The 20,704-nt window shown below is 42.3% G+C and overlaps 1 protein-coding gene across 1 annotated transcript in view; it reads left to right on the top strand.

The window, feature by feature from the left end:
* Positions 1 to 4: 4 nt before the first annotated feature.
* FAT4 (FAT atypical cadherin 4) overlaps positions 5 to 20,704 on the top strand; it is a gene marked incomplete at both ends in the record, with an annotated part of 122,684 nt that continues 101,984 nt past the window's right edge. The window contains one exon of the mRNA XM_010150897.1: positions 5 to 5,185. Coding sequence (XP_010149199.1) covers positions 5 to 5,185 — 5,181 coding nt within the window. The remainder of the gene's footprint in view (positions 5,186 to 20,704) is intronic.

The following is a 20,704-nucleotide window of genomic DNA, read 5'->3' as shown; positions in this document are numbered from 1 at the left end:
GGTCTTCCAGGTGCTGGAGGAGCAGCCGCCCGGCACCTGGGTGGGCACCATCGCCACCCGCCCCGGCTTCACCTACCGCCTGAGCGAGCATCACGCCCTCTTCTCCATCAACGCCACCTCGGGAGCTCTGCACACCCGAGCTACCATCGACCGCGAGAGCCTGGCCAGCGATGTGGTGGACCTGGTGGTGCTCTCCAGCCAGCCCACCTACCCCAGCGAGGTGCGGGTCCTGGTGCTCGACCTCAACGACAACGCGCCCGTCTTCCCCGACCCCTCCATCGTGGTGACTTTCAAGGAGGACACGGGCAGTGGGCGCCAGCTTATCCTGGACACGGCCACCGATGCCGACAGCGGCACCAACGGCGTGGACCACAGCTCCTACCGCATTGTGGCTGGCAACGAGGAGGGATGTTTCCGGCTCAACATCACCCTTAACCCCAGCGGTGAAGGAGCTTTCTTGCACCTGGTTTCCCGGGGAGGGCTGGACCGGGAGGCCACCCCCACCTACCAGCTTTTGGTGCAAGTTGAGGATAAGGGTGAGCCACGTCGGCGGGGGTACCTTCAGGTCAACGTCACCGTCCAGGACATCAATGACAACCCACCCATCTTCAGTCAGACTCTGTACCAGGCACGAGTGCCTGAGGATGCGCCTGTTGGGGCCAGTGTTCTCCAGGTGACTGCAGCTGATGCTGATGAGGGCACCAATGCTGACATCCGCTACCGCCTGGAAGGAGGTGATGGCGGTGGTGGTGGCGAGGGTGCTGGCAGCCTGCCGTTTGAGGTGGACCCTGAGAGCGGGGTGATCCGCATCCGGGAGCACTTGGACTACGAGTTGCGACAACAGTACTCTCTGACGGTGCAGGCCGTGGACCGAGGGGTGCCGGCACTGAGCGGCCGGGCTGAGGCTGTCATTCGCCTGCTCGACGTCAATGACAACGAGCCCCGGGTGAAATTTCGCTATTTCCCGGCCACCTCCCGCTTTGCCTCCGTGGATGAGAACGCAGCCCCTGGCACGGTGGTGGCCCTGCTGACGGTGAGTGATGCCGACTCCCCCGCAGCCAACGGGAACATCTCTGTCTCGATCCTGGCGGGAAATGAGCAGCGACACTTTGAGGTACACAGCAGTAAGGTACCCAATCTCAGCCTTATAAAGGTTGCAGCTGCATTGGACCGGGAGCGCATCCCGGCCTATAACCTTACAGTGGCGGTGGCTGATAACTACGGGGCCCTGTCGCCACCCCTGGGCTCCCCCACTTCTTCCCTTTCCCCCGATGGGACGGTGGCAGCTCCCGTGAGCCGCTCATCGGTAGCTAGCCTAGTGATCTTTGTGAATGACATTAATGACCACCCTCCTGTCTTCGGGCAGTCGGTCTACAGGGTGAACATCAGTGAGGAGATGCCTCAGGGCAGCTATGTGCAGGGCCTGAGTGCCACGGACCGTGACTCAGGCCTCAATGCCAACCTCAAATACAGCATCGTCTCGGGCAATGAGCTTGGCTGGTTTCGCATCAGCGAGCACAGTGGGCTGGTCACCACGGCTGGCCCCGAGGGCGGCACCACTGGGCATGCTGTGGGCACGTCCATCTCCAGCAGCCTGGACCGGGAGACGGCTTCTCAGGTGGTGCTCAACATCAGTGCACGCGACCAGGGGGTGCAGCCCAAGTTCTCCTACGCACAGCTGGTGGTTACCATCCTGGATGTCAACGACAACAAACCTCGCTTCAGTCAACCTGAGGGCTATCAGGTGTCCCTGGCTGAAAACTCCCTCTCAGGAACTGAGCTGCTGGTCCTGAGTGCCACTGATGGGGACCTGGGAGACAATGGGACTGTCCGCTTCTCTCTGCAGGAAGCTGAGCCGACGCTGGCAGGGGTTGGCTCCTCCTCAGCGGCCCCTCGCCAGATCTTTCGCTTGGATCCTGTGTCAGGCAAGCTTAGCACCATCTCACAGCTGGACCGGGAGGAGCAGGCTCACTTCTCCCTGCAGGTCCTAGCCACTGATTTAGGCTCTCCTCCCCTTTCTTCAATAGTCCGAGTTAATGTGAGTCTCCTGGATGTGAATGACAATAGCCCTGTGTTTTATCCTGTTCAGTATTTTGCCCATATCCAAGAGAATGAGCCAGCTGGCACCTATGTGACCACAGTGTCTGCCACGGACCCTGATCTGGGACCCAATGGGACAGTGAAGTACAGCATCTCAGCTGGAGATACTTCCAGGTTTCAGGTCCATGGCCAGACAGGGGTCATTGCAACCAAAATAGCCCTTGATAGGGAGGAGAAAACTGCTTACCAGTTGCAGATCGTGGCCACTGATGGTGGCCATCTTCAGTCACAGAACCAGGCCATTGTCACCATCACTGTCTTGGACACCCAGGACAATCCACCTGTCTTCAGCCAGGGCATGTACAGTTTTGTTGTCTTTGAAAATGTTGCCCTAGGTTACCATGTAGGTACTGTTTTTGCTTCTACCATGGACCTCAATACCAACATCAGTTACCTGATTACGACAGGTGACCAGAGGGGCATGTTTGCCATCAACAGAGTGACGGGACAGATCACCACAGCCAGTGTTATTGACAGGGAGGAGCAAGCGTTTTACCAGCTGAAGGTGGTTGCTAGTGGTGGGGCGATAACTGGAGACACTATGGTCAATATAACTGTCAAAGATTTAAATGACAATTCCCCACACTTTATTCATGCGGTGGAAAGTGTAAATGTGGTTGAAAACTGGAAAGCTGGGCATACCATATTCCAGGCCAAAGCTCTTGATCCTGATGAAGGTGTTAATGGTGTGGTCCTTTACAGCCTTAAGCAAAACCCAAAGGGCTTGTTTTCAATCAATGAACAAACAGGTGCCATAAGCTTAATAGGGCCACTTGATATAAATGCTGGGTCTTATCAGGTTGAAATCCTGGCCTCGGATATGGGAGTGCCACAGCTGTCCTCTAACTTTATCCTGACTGTCTCTGTCCATGATGTAAATGATAACTCTCCTGTGTTTGACCAGCTTTCTTATGAAATTACTATTTTGGAGTCAGAGCCTGTGAATTCTAGGTTTTTTAAGGTGCAGGCTTCTGACAAAGACTCTGGAGTGAATGGTGAAATAGCTTATAGTATAATTGAAGGAAATACTGGGGATGCCTTTGGCATATTCCCAGATGGTCAGCTGTATATAAAGAGTGAACTGGACCGTGAACTTCAGGAGAGATATATTTTACTGGTTGTTGCCTCTGATAGAGCAGTAGAACCGCTCAACGCTACTGTCAATGTTACTGTTATTCTGGAAGATGTAAATGATAATAGGCCCCTGTTCAACAGTACCAACTATGTGTTTTATTTTGAAGAGGAGCAGCGAGGTGGATCGTATGTAGGTAAAATAAATGCTGTAGATAAAGACTTTGGGCCAAATGGTGAAGTCAGGTACTCATTTGAGCATATGCAACCGGATTTTGAGCTGAACACGGTAACTGGGGAAATAAGAAGCACTCATCAGTTTGACAGAGAAGCTCTTATGAGGCAAAGGGGAGCAGCAGTATTTAGTCTCAGTGTAATAGCAACAGATCAGGGGTTGCCGAAGCCTCTAAAGGATCAGGCAACTGTGCAAATCTACATGAAAGATATCAATGATAATGCCCCCAAATTTCTGAAAGATCTTTACCAAGCTACTATATCAGAATTGGCAGCAAATCTCACGCAAGTTCTTAGAGTTTCTGCCTCAGATGTCGATGAAGGGGTTAATGGATTGATTCACTACTCTGTAATCAAGGGAAATGAGGAAAACCAGTTTGCAATAGAGAGTAGCACGGGCCAAGTGACCTTAGTAGGCAAACTAGATCATGAAGCTACTGCGTCATATTCACTTGTCATCCAAGCGGTAGACTCTGGAGCAGATTCCCTAAGTTCAACTTGCATGTTGAGCATTGATGTATTGGATGAAAATGACAACAGTCCTTCCTTCCCTAAATCAGCCTTGTTAGTGGATGTCTTGGAAAATATGAGAGTTGGTGAACTAGTGTCATCTGTCACTGCCACTGACTCTGATTCAGGTGACAATGCGGACCTCCACTATAGCATTACGGGGACAAACAATCACGGGACCTTTAGCATCAGTCCCAACACTGGTAGTATTTTTCTTGCAAAGAAACTGGACTTTGAGACACAATCTTTGTATAAACTAAATATAACAGCAAAAGACCAAGGAAGGCCACCACGGTCATCTACGATGTCAGTAGTAATACACGTTAGGGATTTTAATGACAACCCTCCTAATTTTCCTCCGGGGGACATCTTTAAATCTATTGTTGAGAACGTTCCTGTTGGTAGCTCTGTCATTTCTGTGACTGCTCATGATCCAGATGCGGATATTAATGGGCAGCTAACATATGCAATCATTCAACAGATGCCAAGGGGTAATCATTTCCGTATAGATGAAGCAAGAGGGACAATATTTACCAATGCTGAGATAGATCGTGAGTTTGCTAATCTCTTTGAGTTAACAGTCAAAGCCACTGATCAGGCTGTTCCTGTGGAGTCCAGACGATTTGCTTTGAAGAATGTGACCATTTTGGTGACGGATCAAAATGACAATGTTCCTGTTTTCATCTCGCAAAATGCTCTTGCAGCCGACCCTTCAGTTGTGATCGGTTCGATCCTCACGACAATTATTGCGGCAGATCCTGATGAGGGCGCCAACGGAGAAGTGGAATATGAAATAATCAATGGAGATACTGAAACCTTCATTGTGGATCGCTATAGCGGAGATTTAAGAGTAGCATCAGCTTTGGTGCCTTCTCAACTCATATACAATCTCATAGTTTCTGCCACAGATCTTGGCCCTGAAAGGAGAAAATCCACCACCGAGATGACTATAATTCTGCAAGGGGTTGATGGGCCCGTCTTCACTCAGCCGAAATACGTAACTATCTTAAAAGAGGGGGAGCCTATTGGGACAAACGTGATATCTATTGAAGCGTCAAGTCCGCGAGGCTCCGAAGCTCAGGTGGAATATTACATTGTGTCTGTCCGATGCGAAGATAAGAGTCTCGGGCGCCTCTTTACCATCGGACGCCATACCGGTGTCATCCAGACTGCTGCCATTTTGGACAGGGAGCAAGGAGCGCGTCTCTACTTGGTGGATGTTTATGCCATTGAGAAGTCATCTGTTTTGCCCCGCACACAACGAGCAGAGGTAAAGCTTTTTATTCAGTAATTATTTACCTGTTTGCTTTTTAAATGAGCCATTTTATGTATTTATTGTTAGCTGTTTTACAGGTGGTAGTACACAGCAGAAGACCCGAAAGCTAAGTCTGCTGTTTATTAAGGATAACTGTTTAATTAGTGTATGTCGAACTGTTTTCCCAAAGCTGCCTCTAGAAATTTGGGTCAGGCTTAGGTGCAATGCTTAAATTTGGCTACTGTAGACACAATGTTGGTTGAATAAATTTTAGGTACTAAATACTTCAGGTCCTAAAAGTGCTAATCACAGGCATTTTGGAGTTTTGCATGCCTTCTCATTTTAGCAGTCATTAATTATTTTAGTCTTTCTATTCCTATGTGGACAGTAACTGAACTTCTTTCAGTAGTCACTGTGTCAGTATTTGAGAGCTGGCCAGTAGGGGATTGCTCTCTGAACAGCTCATCTAAGGTCTCAAGTCTTGGATGTGCTTGATGTCCCTGCCTGGTTAAGCCTATCAGATAGGTCTACTCGTGCATCTACAATTTAGGTTACTTCTTCACCCTCACTGATGAGTAGGGAAATGGTCTTGTTTCTGTTCTTGGATGTGGCAGCCGGTAAAAGTGTAACATTTTAGCTGGCAGCTTTCCATATCACAAAGCTGTTTGCTTTGACTGAAGGGTCTTCAGATGTTCTCTGCATGACTAGCTTGAGGAGCAAAGGGTGGAAAGCAGGTTTGAAACACCATCTGTGAAGTACGTATTTTATTCACTCTGCCTGGTAATTGAGCCACAGAGCTCATAGTTGACACCATTCTTGCCGTTTTCTATGGGAATACGGAGAAGCCTGTGTGTGCTTTCAGTTGCCCCATCTTCTGGAGCTGCCTTCCATGCTTCACTATGAGCCATTTAATTTGCATTTCCTGGAAGTTTGGGGCTGGCACTGCCGAATGGGTCAACCAGCAGAGGATGCTGGTAGTGTGTAGTGGTTCAGCCATTTCCTTTGCCAGCTGAACGTATTACCTCAGTATTGCGTAGCCCTGTGCATCCCAGGTGTTACCCCCAGCTATATTTCCTCTTGGGAATTATGTCTTAGTTTTGAGCCACCAAGGATACTCTAGTGTTTTTCTTCTTTTTGATTTTAGCAGATGTGATATTTCTAATGCTTATCAGCTGTAGCTTTTTCTCTTCATAGCAACTTTCTTGTTGTTTTTCCTGTAGTTTAAGTATGATCTGTATATGTATGTAACCTCACTCTCCTACACTGGCAGTAACGGCTGCTCTACAAATGATTGTTAGGCAGGGAGTTTGAGCACTGTTCAAACTCAGGTTAAGAAACCTCGCATGTATGCGAGAGCTCATCTTAGCCTGTGTGCTATGTGCTGTTGATGATCGTGTTTTGGAGAGCAGTAGTGTATTGGAAAATGACCAGTTCTAGTAGTGCTGCTGATTTAAATAATTCATGCTGTTTTTATGAGGATTCCAGTTATATAGGTCTTTGTATTTCTGCTAGTAATTTGTAAAACAGCAAACCTTTACAATTTTTTTTCTTATTATGTCATATTTTGTCTTGACAGGCAGTTGTTTTTGATGGTTAAGCCTTTGTCAGTGATATTTGGGTCACAGTCCTTCTACTTGGAGTTTGCCCACATGATCAAGAAGTTTCTTGACTGGAGAAGGATTCATAGGAGACCCCATGGTTCCAATAGTCTTGCACGTTGTAAAAGTATTTAATACGAGTATTTGGTGAGCAGGGAAGAGAACAACCATTGAAATTCTAAACAAATTTTACATTGTTGAATATGAACCACTTCTGAAATCAAAAGCAAATGTTTTATTCTGTAAAGAACATTGAAAGCAATAGTTGGGAGCTAGGATTTTCTATTACTGGTTGTATCTTTAGAGCATCTAAAATGCTTCTTCTCCCAAATGTAATTAGCTAACTGTGCTTCTTTGGAAATATATTATAAATTATAATCAGCTATCAACTTTAAAAAACATAACCATATGTAGTCTTTCTCTGGACTGATTGAATTTCTGTGGAATGGCTTTTGCTGTCTCACACTTGAACAAGAACTACTATAGTGACATTCTTTGTGCAAGCTGACTGTCAGTGGGTGCTGAATAAGCAGTGCAGCTTTTTTCCATGTTGCTTTTGGCTGGCAACTTTTTTTTTTTTGCTTTTGGTTTGATGTATGCAGTGCACACATTTTGGTCTTGGAGTTGGCTGCCAATCTTCTTTCATAAAAAACAGCTAGTACCCAAGTGCATGAACACTTACCTTTGGAAACCCACCTTAAAGCAGATACCTGCAAAAGTCTTCATGCATCAAATGTGTAATTCAGGAGGTTTAACTTTTTATGCAAGTCCTCTGGCATCACTGCCAGTCCAGTGATGACTTGAGTAGTGGTATAACCAGAGTACTGACGAGGGACGATGAATGTGTGTGAAGCTCTAGAATATCTAAAGAGCCAAATTTTAATAATGTCTTCAACTTTTTTTTGGTATATACACGTCAAGATGAAGACTGACTGATTTTTAGATTCCCCCTTGAGAAGTAAGTTGTAAAGCACATGTGCAGACAAAACCTTATGGGCCTGGTACCACCGTACCTGACAGCTTTCTGAACATATAATCTGAATATAAGTTTTGTGGTTTCCCCCTGCCCCTCCTTCCCAAGGAAAAAGCTTGAGTATTGTGTATTTTCTTTCTTTCTTCTCTTATAAAAAATCTGTTGGATTTTGTTTCTGAATATGGTTAAGGAAAAGGATATGCCAAACTTTTATATAATTCTTCACTGCCTGCTACGCCTTCTTCCCTGGTAGCAGGCATCACCTTAATTGTGCTGTGGTACATGAGTGAACACTGAGCACTCAGAGCCACCCCGTGTTAAACTTGCTGGCTGAGATTGATGAAGAGAGCAGCAGTAGAAAGAAAGTTAATAGATCTTTTTTCTAATGCAGACTTTAGGAATAGATTTGGGTGGCTGATGCCTAGTGTGAAGCAGAGATATTTACAGCTTCAAAGCAGTGGCTAGGCTTTGTCTAGCCAGCAGACAGTATGAAAGAAGAGCAGGCTTCTGTGAAACCACTTACTCTAGAAGCGAATCAATCCTTGTCCTTGGGACATAGTGTGATTTTATTTTTTCCTAAATTCTGTCACTAAACTCCACTTTTTTTGATACAGTTGATAAAAAAAAAAAAATCCACCCAGTGCTCCAACTTAAAAAGTCTCTTTCCAGTCTTTCTCATCCATCCCTGGGGTTTGCCCTGTAGGATCAGACTGTAGATCCACTGATTGTGTAGCTGCTGGGGTTGGATACTAGCGCTTTCTGAAGAGAGGGTCGAAGGGGAGAGCTATGCAATGTCAGGACTGTGGTGAAATCCCCTTCTGAACCCAAAGCAGGGGACATGCCTTGAAACTGAAGGGTTACATTGTATTTTCAGTAAAGCAACAGCAGAGAGCTTAGAAAACAAAGAGCAGTTTGTTTACAGTTTGTGGATTTTTATTTTTTTTAGCACTAGGGTGTATATTTGTAAATGTTTCTGTGTTTGTTATTACTATATGGAGAGAACAGTTGAGGGGGGGGAGGTGGGGTGTCAGAAATGTGCAAGTTGCGAGACAAAACTTCATGTTCAAAGTACCAAATACTTTGCAAAGAAAACCCCAGTGCTTGTTCCATTGTATTTTACAGCTAAGGGGTGTAATTTTGAATAGATATTATTTGAATTTGAAAGCTTTTTTTTTTAAAGTTTGGGCTTTTAGCCTATTTCTTTGTAATCTACAATGACAAACCAGATGGTTTGACATCGTGTGAACATGTTCTGTGATCAGTCTTAGTTTTTCCCCCTCTTGTATTAGTCATGAGGTGTTGCGCTGCTGTTCTTGGATAAGAAAAAAAATAATGGAGGTTTCCTGAAGGGAGCCCTTCTGTTTGCCATTTTATGCATTTTTATGTGTTTCGGCTGAAAGAAAAAGCTCGGCAATTCCTTAGCTCCTTTCTCAGGGCTCTCCAACATAAATTCTCTTTTAACCTCTTCAGGCAAGGCTGAGGGTCTCATGGTTGTGATTTTATATTTAATATAAAATGACTAATGCGTACTAGCATCGCCTGAAAACCAGGTGACTTTATTCAATCCTGCCTCCCAAAACAATGATTGTGTGCTGTGGGATGTTTTGGGTGGTCATATGTTGTACCCTGTTTCTCGGCTGGCAGTAATAATAGGAACCCAGGGACAATACCTCATCTTCTGTGCTGTGTTACTAGGGATTAAACGGAATTAGACAGGATCTCTAGTTTGCATGTTTAACCCTTGAGTGGACAGCTTCCTTGAAAGGAGCAGTGGGTTTGCTAGGGAGCAGTGGTGCTAACCTGTCTATCATGTATGATAAATGAGAGAGTAAAATTTTCGAGCTGAACATCTCTCATATACTTTACACAGGTTCATAGATTCCAAAGAAGGATGAGAAGGTTATACATGAGGAAAGTGTGTAAACTTTTAATGAAATATCTAGAGATGGTATTGATTTGAAAATGGGAATGCTTGGAGAGGCAGATCAATGATCCTAGTAGCACTTTTTACCTGTGAATGTTACCATGCTCTCAAAAGAGGGGTTATTGTCTTCATTTTCAGACAGGGAAACATGGGGCGCTGAGTTTTCTTTTGCATTTGTACATTCATGGCTGGTTCTTGTGCTACGTTCCATGACTGGCACTATTGGGAATCTTGGACTTCCACATTGGGGGAAGCTTTTATCTCCCAACTTGGATTCATAGTCTAGGAAAAAAACTCATTTGTTCTTTAGTCAGGCAAGATGTGGAGATTTTGGACAATGTGTACTGCTGGTATGGTAAAGATCTGGAAGTTAATGAAGACGGGCAGAAGGAATGGCCCTCTCCTCCTGGAAAGAAAAATTATAGAACATTTTGCCTCGGTTCAGTGTGAACTGCAGCCATAGCCTTAAAAATGCAATTGCATGATGTAACTAGTTTATGTGGGGCTTTTAGACTCAGCTTAGCCTAGGTCCTGAGACTTAGCTAGCTCTGTGTCACTCCTGCACTCCATGGGTCCTCGCTGGACTTAGGAGTGAGATGGAGGTACTCAAAAACTGTCTCTTCCATCACACATACCTGGTGCAGAGCTCCAGAAACCCGGACTCCTTAAAAATGCAATTGCATGATGTAACTAGTTTATGTGGGGCTTTTAGACTCAGCTTAGCCTAGGTCCTGAGACTTAGCTAGCTCTGTGTCACTCCTGCACTCCATGGGTCCTCGCTGGACTTAGGAGTGAGATGGAGGTACTCAAAAACTGTCTCTTCCATCACACATACCTGGTGCAGAGCTCCAGAAACCCGGACTAAGAAAGAGAAGATGCTGGCTAACAGAATATGCAGGAGATCCTTAGGAGCACGATGCATTCCTTGTGCTGTTTGGGCTGGGTACAGCTTCAGGGATGTGGGGCTAGACCTAATATCTCTTTGAGAGAGGGAAAGGGGTGGATTGGTGGGGCAAAACATGGGGGGTGTTACTTTTTAAACCAAGCTGGCTAACGGTGGAGGTCTTAAGTTTCGTAAGTGAATTTGAAACCCACTTCAGAGAAGTCTTATCTGTCATGTCTCATATTTACCAGCACAAATGAGAACAATGGGGTACTCTTTGTATTCATACTATTTATAAATCGTTTTATTCTTTAATGATACATGGTGCATTAATTGTAGCTTGACAAAGGAAACTACTTACGAAATGTTGGAGTAAACAATGAAAATCTGCTGCCTTGTTTCAGTTCCAAAGCCAGTGTGTGGTGTGTGTTGGTGGTTTTTTGTTGTGGTTCTTTTTTTTTTTTTTCCTAGTGCTGATATTGCTGATTCTGAGAAACGTGTATTTATTTCAGTCATTGCTGTCATTAGCACTGATCTAAAAAGGGGTCTCTGAGCTCTCCTTGAACTAGAGTGAGAGATGAATGTGCCTGATGTCAAAAACTGTTCAAAACCAACTTCTGGATTTTGATTGAGTTGTCCATTTATTCATCCTCTCTTATTTCTTTAATGATTCTGCCTTGCTACGTTTTCTTAATATCTAGAATTTCTCATTGCTTTGCTATTTGAGCAGCCTCTGGGCATTTTTCATGTGAGGTCACTTCATAATTTTTATGTTAAAAATCACTAGACTTTAAAACCAACATTCTTTATTATGGAAAATATTATTTTTCATGTGTCTCTAATGCAAACACTAGAAATAATAGCCAAAAACCCGAGCAAAATTTTCATGTGCTTATTTTTGCTAAGTGTTAAATTCTTCATACAAATCTCTAAATGATTCTTGGGTTCTATCGATGTTAAGAAGCGGGTCCTTTTCCATGTAAAATGATACCCCCCTGGAGCTGCTGGAGTGCAGGTTTCTTTCCACATGTTAGTGTTAGGTGAGGCAATCGGTGGCTGTTCATTTAGGAGAACTGCAGAAGCTGGTCACCAAAGCCTGCTTGCCCCCTTGGTGTCTCCAGCTGTCACCATGAGCTTTGCGGGGGTAAGACTGCATTGTCGTTGGCTCCCGAAATCTTTGCTATTGTCTTTTCCCATTTCCGGTGCATGTCATGAACCTTGAGGCTGCATCTCATCAAAAGATGTTCTGGCTGACAGATTGAGGCTACAGGTATTTCCATGGTCTCTTCTGAGTATTTTCAGACTGGATTCAGGTTGGACTTTGAACCAGCACTACAAGGGCCACTTCCCACCCCTCCAATAACAAGGTGCCCTTTTAATTTATATCAAAGGAACCCCTTGGCATGACATAGTTCTGCTGGTACAGTTTGTTTTAACTGTGTCTAGACTACGGAGTGGCATTACTGCTAAGGCTGTTTTGGTTTCTTACCCGTCTAATTGTGTCTGTACAAAACCTGTGTGAGTAGACAAGCCCTAATACTCTTGGGTTCTAATTACAAAAGAAATTTACAGTGACTAGAATTGAAGTAAAACAAAGAGTTTTCCTAACTTTTTTCTTTTTTTCTTTTTTTCTCATAGTTGGGAAAAGTGATGCCAGATCAGTATGGTACTGATGTACCCTACTAATTTGTTTCAGTGAATTTATAGCCACTTCACTTTGCCAAGAATAATACCAGATATGTTAGAGAAACTGTATCTTTGTTTTACTATGATCTTTCTCTCTATTCTAATAAATCTTATTTTTAATTAGACCCTTAGTCTAGACTGTCACCCAGGTTTGTTTTCATAGCAATCTATTTTTGTTTATTTCCTCAGAGCAATAACATACCAAAAGGACAGTAGGACAGATGGAAACTGATAGCTATGATTGCACTGTAAAAATACATATAGTCACATTAGTTAATGCAAAAGAATTTCAAATAACCTATTATGAAGTGGTAATTTATGTGCCAACAGCTATGCAAAAAGTAATGAAAAGAAGTGTTTGCCTTAGCATTTCATAGTCTGCCGTCTTCGCACATACACACTGTTTATAGGCTGTTGCTTGTATTGACACAGTGATCTTGAATTAAGGGTTCTACTATATTTAACACATCCATCCAGACACCAAGCTCTACAGACAGAAAAGTGTACTCGTGGTGAAAACATTCAGCAGCCTCTGAGGCTCAGACAGATGGAAGGACCTTTGGTGGCTCCTTCTTTTAGAGAAAAGCGTCTTCTCACAGTGCATTACCTTCCTCTTCTCTGTACCCTGTGACCTGGAGGTGGCATCCCCTGGCCAAGTTTGGGTTCCCTGCAGGGAAGCTAACTCCTAAGAGCCCCATGAAGTTGATCTGGATCCTCTAATAGAGCTGAAACACAGAGAAAGGTTTTTGGTTTTGTTTTTTTTTCTCACAGATCTTTAAGTGCAACAAATGGGAATAGTTGTGAGATGTGCCACATGGCCAGTACGTGAAGTACAATCATTGTTAACGCACAATCATAACTTTCTTAATTTCATACATCTGCATTTTCATGGCTAGCTATGCTCTTCTAAATGCACATGTACCTGCATCTGTCAAAATAATTCTCTTTTCAGCCACTCAGTTGGATGTGCTTGGAAAACAACCAAACTGGGTCAAGGAACTCCGTAGTTTTCTCTGTAGAATCTGCCTCTAACATTTTCGGTTCTCATCAAGTACCTATCTGGACTACTCCCAAGCAGGAATCAAGTCCCAACTTGCTGTTATGAGCAAAGGAGTGTGTAAAAGGTGAGGGAAGTATGGCAGTGTGACTGTGTTAACTTTTAGGAGATTCAGAAGGGAAATAAGAAGGACGTGCTTGCCTCTGCAATATGAGATACGTGATCAAGGTTCGGAGCAAACTCATCATGTGTTGTTTGGTGTGGCATGCGTGTGTCTGCTGCGCTGCAGTATGTCCTCAGTCACCTGAACGCTGAAAGGTTGGTGTGGGACTTTTATGCCCTTATATTTATTTTTTTTTAAAAGAGAACACTAAAGCTGCTATTTGAAGGGGTGACATTGGTAGGTATCTTCTGGGCCTCTGCTGCACACTGCTGCAGGATGCCAAGAGGTCCAGTGCTCCTGCCTCCCCTGTGAGCCCGGGTTTTGTACCGGAGCTGTACTGCGGTGCCCAGCCTGCCCTGCCCCACATCTACGCAGGGGGCTCATCTGCTTATTTAACTGTGTACAAACAGCACTGATAAAACTGATAAGCTGGAGACTTTGAGTCTTACAGGTCACTTCTGACTCGTTTCCAGGCCCTTAGACAGATCTATCTGTCATGGGGCAGCTTATTAGTACAGAGCATAACAGTCACTGATGCTGATGGGAATGAGCTGTGCTATGAGTGACAGCTTTTGGGGGTCTCATCATAGCTTTGCGATTCATTCCTGTCCTGGAAAGCAGAGCTGGACCAGGGCAACAGCACTCCTGTGCGCGTCCTGCCTTTGGGAGCATGGTCTGCGATCCTGCCAGTGGCTTTCTGCCAGGTGTCAGATGTGGAGCTGCTCTGGGCTGATTCATAGCTCTGCTCTGATATTGCTGCTGATGTGAGTGTAACATCTACTGTGAAGCAAAGAATAAACAAAAGACAATTTTTCACCCAGTGCGTTATGCTAGTGCTTGTTAACTTTAGTTATAAAATAATTTAATTTTTTTTCCTTCAGGATTCATTTGGAGTTATATTCAATTTTGATGTCTTTGAGACCATTTCAAGATGTGTTTCTATCTAGAATATGAATGAGTAAAATGTTAACTTAAAATTTTAAGCAAGTGCTTCATATCTAGTCCTCTTTGGGGTTTTAGGCAAAAGTTTTATTTTTTGTATCTGTGACATTTCTTGAAATATAATACAGGAGGAGACTATTAATTCTAAGAATGCGTATATGATGTTTCACCTGTACCCAAATCAGTGGTTTTCTTTTTAAACTATGTTCCGAATTTGTATCCTGCTTGGCTAAATGAATTTAAATAGTGTGCAACACTAGATAGTGCCAAAATAAATTCAACAATAAGCTATAAAAACAAGAACTTCATGTGTAGCATCCTGAAGAAGCTGGGGAGAGAGAAAAAACCAAGTTTATTTCACAGGGCATATATGTATATTAAGATAGAAAAGGCACTACTTAAAATTTTAAGCTAGAGGTGTGGGTTTGCCACAGGCACTGTCTATGGGGAAATAAGGGATTATGTTTCCCTTGCAGTGCACTAGGAGATAAATTATTCCTCAGAGAGATAGAGGGAAAACTGAGTTGAGGGCTTTTCATGTCAAGTCCTTTCTGGATCATTTTTGATAAATTAAGATAATTCTCCTGAAATAGTTTAGAGGAATAAATAAGATGGCTGGGCTATGGTACACATCTGTGGTATATGTGCTTAAAGCTTGTATTTTCCATAGGGATTTTCTCTTATCATATTACACTTCAGATTTCCTGGTGGTTGTCCGCATTCCCCATTCTTTACTCTTTTCAATACACCAAACCTTTTTAATCCATCAAAATGTCATGCTGTCTGAAGTATGAAGACATGTTGCAATTACAAGGCTGTTTAGAAACAGAAGGCAAACTCAGTAGTTTATTGCACTCTTGTTCTTTAGAGACCTGCATTTTTGTTTGTGTGCATTTAAATGACTTTTTTCTGAGCACGATTCTATTCCCTTTGAAAGTTGCCTAATAAAGTTTTTATGCCTGTCTGCTTTAAGAAAAGAATTTGGGCCTTTATGATTTCAATGAACAAATTAATGAAAATCCAGATTTTAACCCCAGTAGGGTCATGTCAAATTGTCTGGAAACTAATTTATGGGGGTGGTGGTCTTACATGAAGTAAAGATTTTCTTTCCACTGTTTTCTCTAACATCATTCTTAACTCCTGCATTTCCAACTTTCAAGGAGTCAGCTTGTTTTATTTTATTTTTACGTGTAAATTTCTCAACTCCAAATAACTCCTATGATCAGCACTGAAAGTTGCATGGGTTTTATCACCTGTTTATTTCTCCGTGCCATGTTATCGAGTGGGGTTGTGGTTACTCAGAATAAGGTTAAGTGATCACGTGAGACCGTAATTAATTAAAAAATAAGGTATTGAGGCTTATGTTTCAAGTCCTGCAATCGACACACTGAGAACGCCGCTTGACCCGTGCGCTGGTGGAGAGGGGAGGAAGTGGGAGTGGACTCTTTCTTGCAGGGCAGGATGATACGGGGTTGGAGCAAGCGGCGCACATGTCTGCCAAAATACTTGGATCAGAATAAAGGAACACAGATGGCTGAGGCTGATAAAGGTGTCTTATTGTTGTGGTGTGGTGTTTTGGTTTTTGTTGGTTTTTTTTTTTTTCTGCTCAGTACTGTTTTGAGTTTGTGTGTGAGAGTCGGGTAAGTGGGGAGGAAGACGACTACATGGATATGTTTATTTTAGTAGATTTTACAGTGTAGGAATGAAGTTGTGTAAATTCAATAGTCCTGCATGTCTGTGCTCAGTAGGACGCCAAAGGCTGGAGCTGAGCCCTTCTTTTGGGTTTCTGTAAAAAATGAACAATAATGTGTCCTCGGGGATTTATGACATGCTGTCCGACCTTCACTTCTTATCTGCTAAGAGAAAAATCCTGATGCAATGCTGGAAGTAGCTCCTAAAAACTGAGCTGCGAAGCCTTAAAGGCATATAGCTGTCTCTGCTCATAACCAACCTTAATGCTAGCTCTCCTCTTAGGTGGCCCCTTCGTGCCTCCTTGTTCCTCAAGTCATTTTTTTACCATGACTATTTGTTTCTTACCATGCTTTGTGTGATGTGTGTGTATATTTAAATATGTGTAGTATGTGTATATGCAGACATATGTATAAATTATCTCTTGTCCTCTGTGGAGGTACTGCTGAAGTCTGCCTGCAGTTTATTAGGCGGAGGAGGAAGCCAAGCCACTGCAGGTCAGGGACGTGTAAGGGAACAAATAATCTGAGCAAAGTCCAATTCTTCCTAGCATTTGTTATTTATTGTTGTAGAAATTAACCGGTTGCCCCTATCTAAAAATGGTATGTCTGAACTTTAAAGTTGCTTGCAGAAATCAATCATTGTCGCCAGACATACTGGTTGTTCCAAGTCTGTTGGATCTGTTACACCCGTGAGCAACACCATCCGTCAGGGCAGGGCTGAGGAGAAGGGAGTAGAAGTGAGGCCTTTTTTAAAGTGGTGGGTGTGGTTTTTGTTGGTTTTTTTTGTTGTGTTTTTGTTTGGTTTTGTTTGTTTGTTGATCTTAGACATTTTCATTAAAGATTCTTGTTTTGTAAATGATGGCAGTAATGGTCTCCTGCTCATGACAATTTAAAATCCACAGGATGTTCTTGTTTGTGAGCATGAAAGATGGTACTTGAGACTCCATGTCAGGGGAAAATAAATTTCATCTTGAACATCTTTTTCAATTTGCAGTAACTAAGTTGAGATATTGCAGTTGTTTTTCCTGGAAACATATATATTCAAAATCTAGTTGCAAAGCCATATTGCTAATGGTATACTATAAACAACTGTGATCAAACTTCCTCCAAAACAGTGCTATTTTAGCCTATTGTCTTATAAATGCTCTTTCTCTCCTTCCTTGATCACACCATATGTATATATTTTAAAAACAGACATTGAAATACAATTTTTTTGGGGGAAACAAAGCTATCCAAAGGTGATGGAGTGAGACAGTGTTTGATTCTGAGATTCAGTGCTATAAAGATGTGATTTTTTTGATGCCTTGAGGCATGTGCAAACGGTCTCTACTATAAAGACTTCATAATATTATGATTATTAATTGTGGCTACTACTATACAAATAGAAAAATAAATGTGGCCCAGCTACATTCTCTCTGAAAAAGAAGGCCCTTTTTGTGAGCAGGAAAATGCTACTCTTTTTTCTGTGAAAATACATCACTGTTATTACAGCTTTGGCTCTATAAAGGATGTATGAGCATGAGAATCTGGAGTCTATAATAGAAATTATTACTAACAGTGGACTGGCTTTTCTTTGAGTTATGCTAATTTTCCATCACTGTAACTGTATTTTGTTTAATTAAATTACTCCTCATTTACATTGGTATAACCAAGCAGAAAATGAGGCCCCGGGTAAATAAGAAAGACCTATTTGTGTAAATTAAAATCCATATTGAAAGTGACACAGGGTAAACACTAAACATCTAACAAAAAACTTGTCTTTGCCAAGGAAATAAGGAAATTCAGACGTTCTGCAGTGTGTAATTAGACACTTTACATGGACGTAGCTTTGTAAAAAGGAATATAAAACAATGGTATTAGCAAAATACTCCAAAGGAAAGAACTAGTGATAAATTATAGTGTGAAGTGGGCTGCAGGACAACTTAATGGAGAACAGTTTTTTTCCGTCACAAAGTCAATTGAACTGAAGAAATTCATTTGTAGACATAACACGTTGCTTGCTGATCATATAATTTAAAACTTAAAAACAAAAGAGTTTTATCTAGTATTACCTAGTGCTTTCTGTTGTGGCATAGTTCTAAGAAGACAAAAATCAGCTGCTTTATCTGACCTAAGTCAGGGAGTAGGTACCTGACATTTACAAGACTGGTAGAAAGAAAAAGTAGTTTGGTAGGTGTATGTAAACAGCCTAGAAACTATACACATGTCACATCTATTCCAGCTACTAATAGCTTCTTGTGTGTGGGGTGGTGGTGGTGTTGTGTGTGGTTTTTTGGTTTTGTTTTTTGTTTTTTTTTTTAAAGCAGCACTAAGAAGGGTTGTGTTGATATGTGTTTTATGGGGTTTATTATAATGAAAATATATTTAAAGTAATTATTCTCTGGAATAAGAATGTTTCTTAATGGGAGGAAGATGTAGGCTTAGGAAATAAAGTTATTGAGAAACTTGAGTGTGTGCACACATAAAGACCTAACTACAAAATCCTGCTGTCTTCCTTTCTCTGGTTAGTTCATTGGAGACCAAAAGGACTACTAGACTAAGGCTAACGGAATTGGATCTTCTGATAGCATCAAGACTTCTTGTAGACCACCTCCTGATTTACAGGAAAATAAAATATTTCCTATGTTAAATAAAATGGGCTGCTCACTAAAATGGGAAATCCTTGGGAATTGTGTAAGTGTGCGCTGTAGGGAAGGACTTCACCAAAGCATGGAGCTATTTTCCTTTTACTTCTGTCAGGACCAGCAGTCCTTTCAGTTGAAGTGGTGGTGAGTTTTGGGGTCACCTGTAAACTCTTGTCCTCTGCAAGTTTCCTCTTTCAGCATTTGCTTAATATGGTGACTATAATATTATGATTAAGGTATGTCTTCATTTGGCTCTCCAGGTGCACCTAGCACTTACAGTTGATTTCAGAGCATATGACTAGCTTTGTCAGGCTAACAAGCCACTTGTTGAGGGTTCCAATATCTCCTCAGGGAAGGACAATAGATCCCCTAGAGTCTGTCCTTCAGAGGCAACTGAGAAGGGGAATCTATCCATCTGTCATAAGGTGGAAGACTTGCCATTCCCAAGTGTCCATGCTGGGACCTGTGTGCCTTGCTTAAAGTAAGCCACTGTATTTGAGATTTGGCTAATTTGGGTCGTGAATCCCATAGTAGATGCAGGTTTCTGTTTGCATCAGGAATAGTGACCAGTAAATGCTTGAGAGCAGGTTGGTGCTAACAGATCTACATTCCTATGCCCCCCAGGTTCACCTGCGTAGGGAAGGTTATGAAATTGACTGTGCGTTCAATGGCTCGTAAATATTTAAGCAAGTTTACATGGCAATCTCCTCTTTAGCAGAAACTCAGTTTATTGATTTTTTTTTTTAAATTTTCATTCAAGTAAGTCGTATTGAAAATAATTTCTTTTAGTAGGCTGAAAGATGCTGGCTTCCACCTCTACTCCAAAAAATATTTCAATACGATAATAAGAAACACATAGCTGTCTGTGTATTTCTTCATTTAAAAACAGAAGTCTGGTGTTTAGAAACAGAAATGGTGCATTAGATTTCCTTTGTGACTCCCACAGACATTGATTAATTGGGACAGTCAGCATGACTTGCTTTTAGAAAGAAAATGCTTAATGATTAAGTAAGTTTTTTCTGTCCCCCCACCGAGCATATAAAATGCTTATAAAAGAATGTAGAAATGAGGCAGTTGGAGTTGTTGTTGTGCACAATGGAAACACAACTGAGTATTTCACAATATACTATATATAGCCAGAAACATTAATTACCGTGTGATAGCTGTCAAGATCTGAATATAATAATATATACACTAAGTCATTTGACATCTTTTGGAGAGAAAAGCTGTCATTCTCCTTGGGTTGTAGATAAAGTAACATCTATACTGAATGATTTACCAACACTTCTTTTCACGTGTGTTGAAACAGTGGAATTGAAAAACAGGGGTTTGATAAGTTATTACCAATTATAATCCTCTGTGAACATGTGAATTTTTTGTAGGTGTCATCTGGAGAAATAAGAAATTTGTTCTGTAAATAAGGGTTTGGTAGGGCATCCTGTCTAACGCAGTTGGCAATGGCCATCATGTTCCGCTTGGAGTTCCATGCTGTTGGTGATTGCCAGCAATGACTGCAGCATGCTGAAATGTGCAATTAAGCATCTTTAAAACGAAGTCTCTGTAACACTCAGTATTTCTTTTACCTGGATCAAATTCAACCCTGTTGAAATTACATTTTCAAACAAGGATGAAATAAAATTTGGGGCATATGCTTGTGCAAAACATGTACGGAGATTTGTTATATCAAAATATTTATCTTATTTATGTCTCTAAACTGGGATTTGATTTTTATCTAAAGGGATAGTGGGATGACAGCTGAGCTGCTGTTGTGCTTGATTTGCTTTTACATCATACAAACCTTCCAAATTATTTAAAAATGCCCCCTTCACAGGGGGAAGCCAACAGAGTAGAGGCACACTCAGGAGCAAACAGTACAGTAAAGGGGTTGATCGATTGTGTTATGGAATGGATTCAACAGAAAGACCCCAATATATGTAACAGATGCAAAGCTGCCATGATTTGTGGGGCACCAGAGTTTTGCCTCTGTTCAGTGACACTGGTTACAGTTCTCTGTTCTTAACCTCTCTCAAGACCCCTGGTTTACGATCTGGAA

Source organism: Eurypyga helias, unplaced genomic scaffold (assembly GCF_000690775.1).
Source record: "Eurypyga helias isolate BGI_N326 unplaced genomic scaffold, ASM69077v1 scaffold3074, whole genome shotgun sequence".
Classification (NCBI taxonomy): domain Eukaryota; kingdom Metazoa; phylum Chordata; class Aves; order Eurypygiformes; family Eurypygidae; genus Eurypyga; species Eurypyga helias.
The sequence above is the reverse complement of the archived record's forward strand: the minus strand, read 5'-3'. Positions and strand labels throughout refer to the sequence as shown.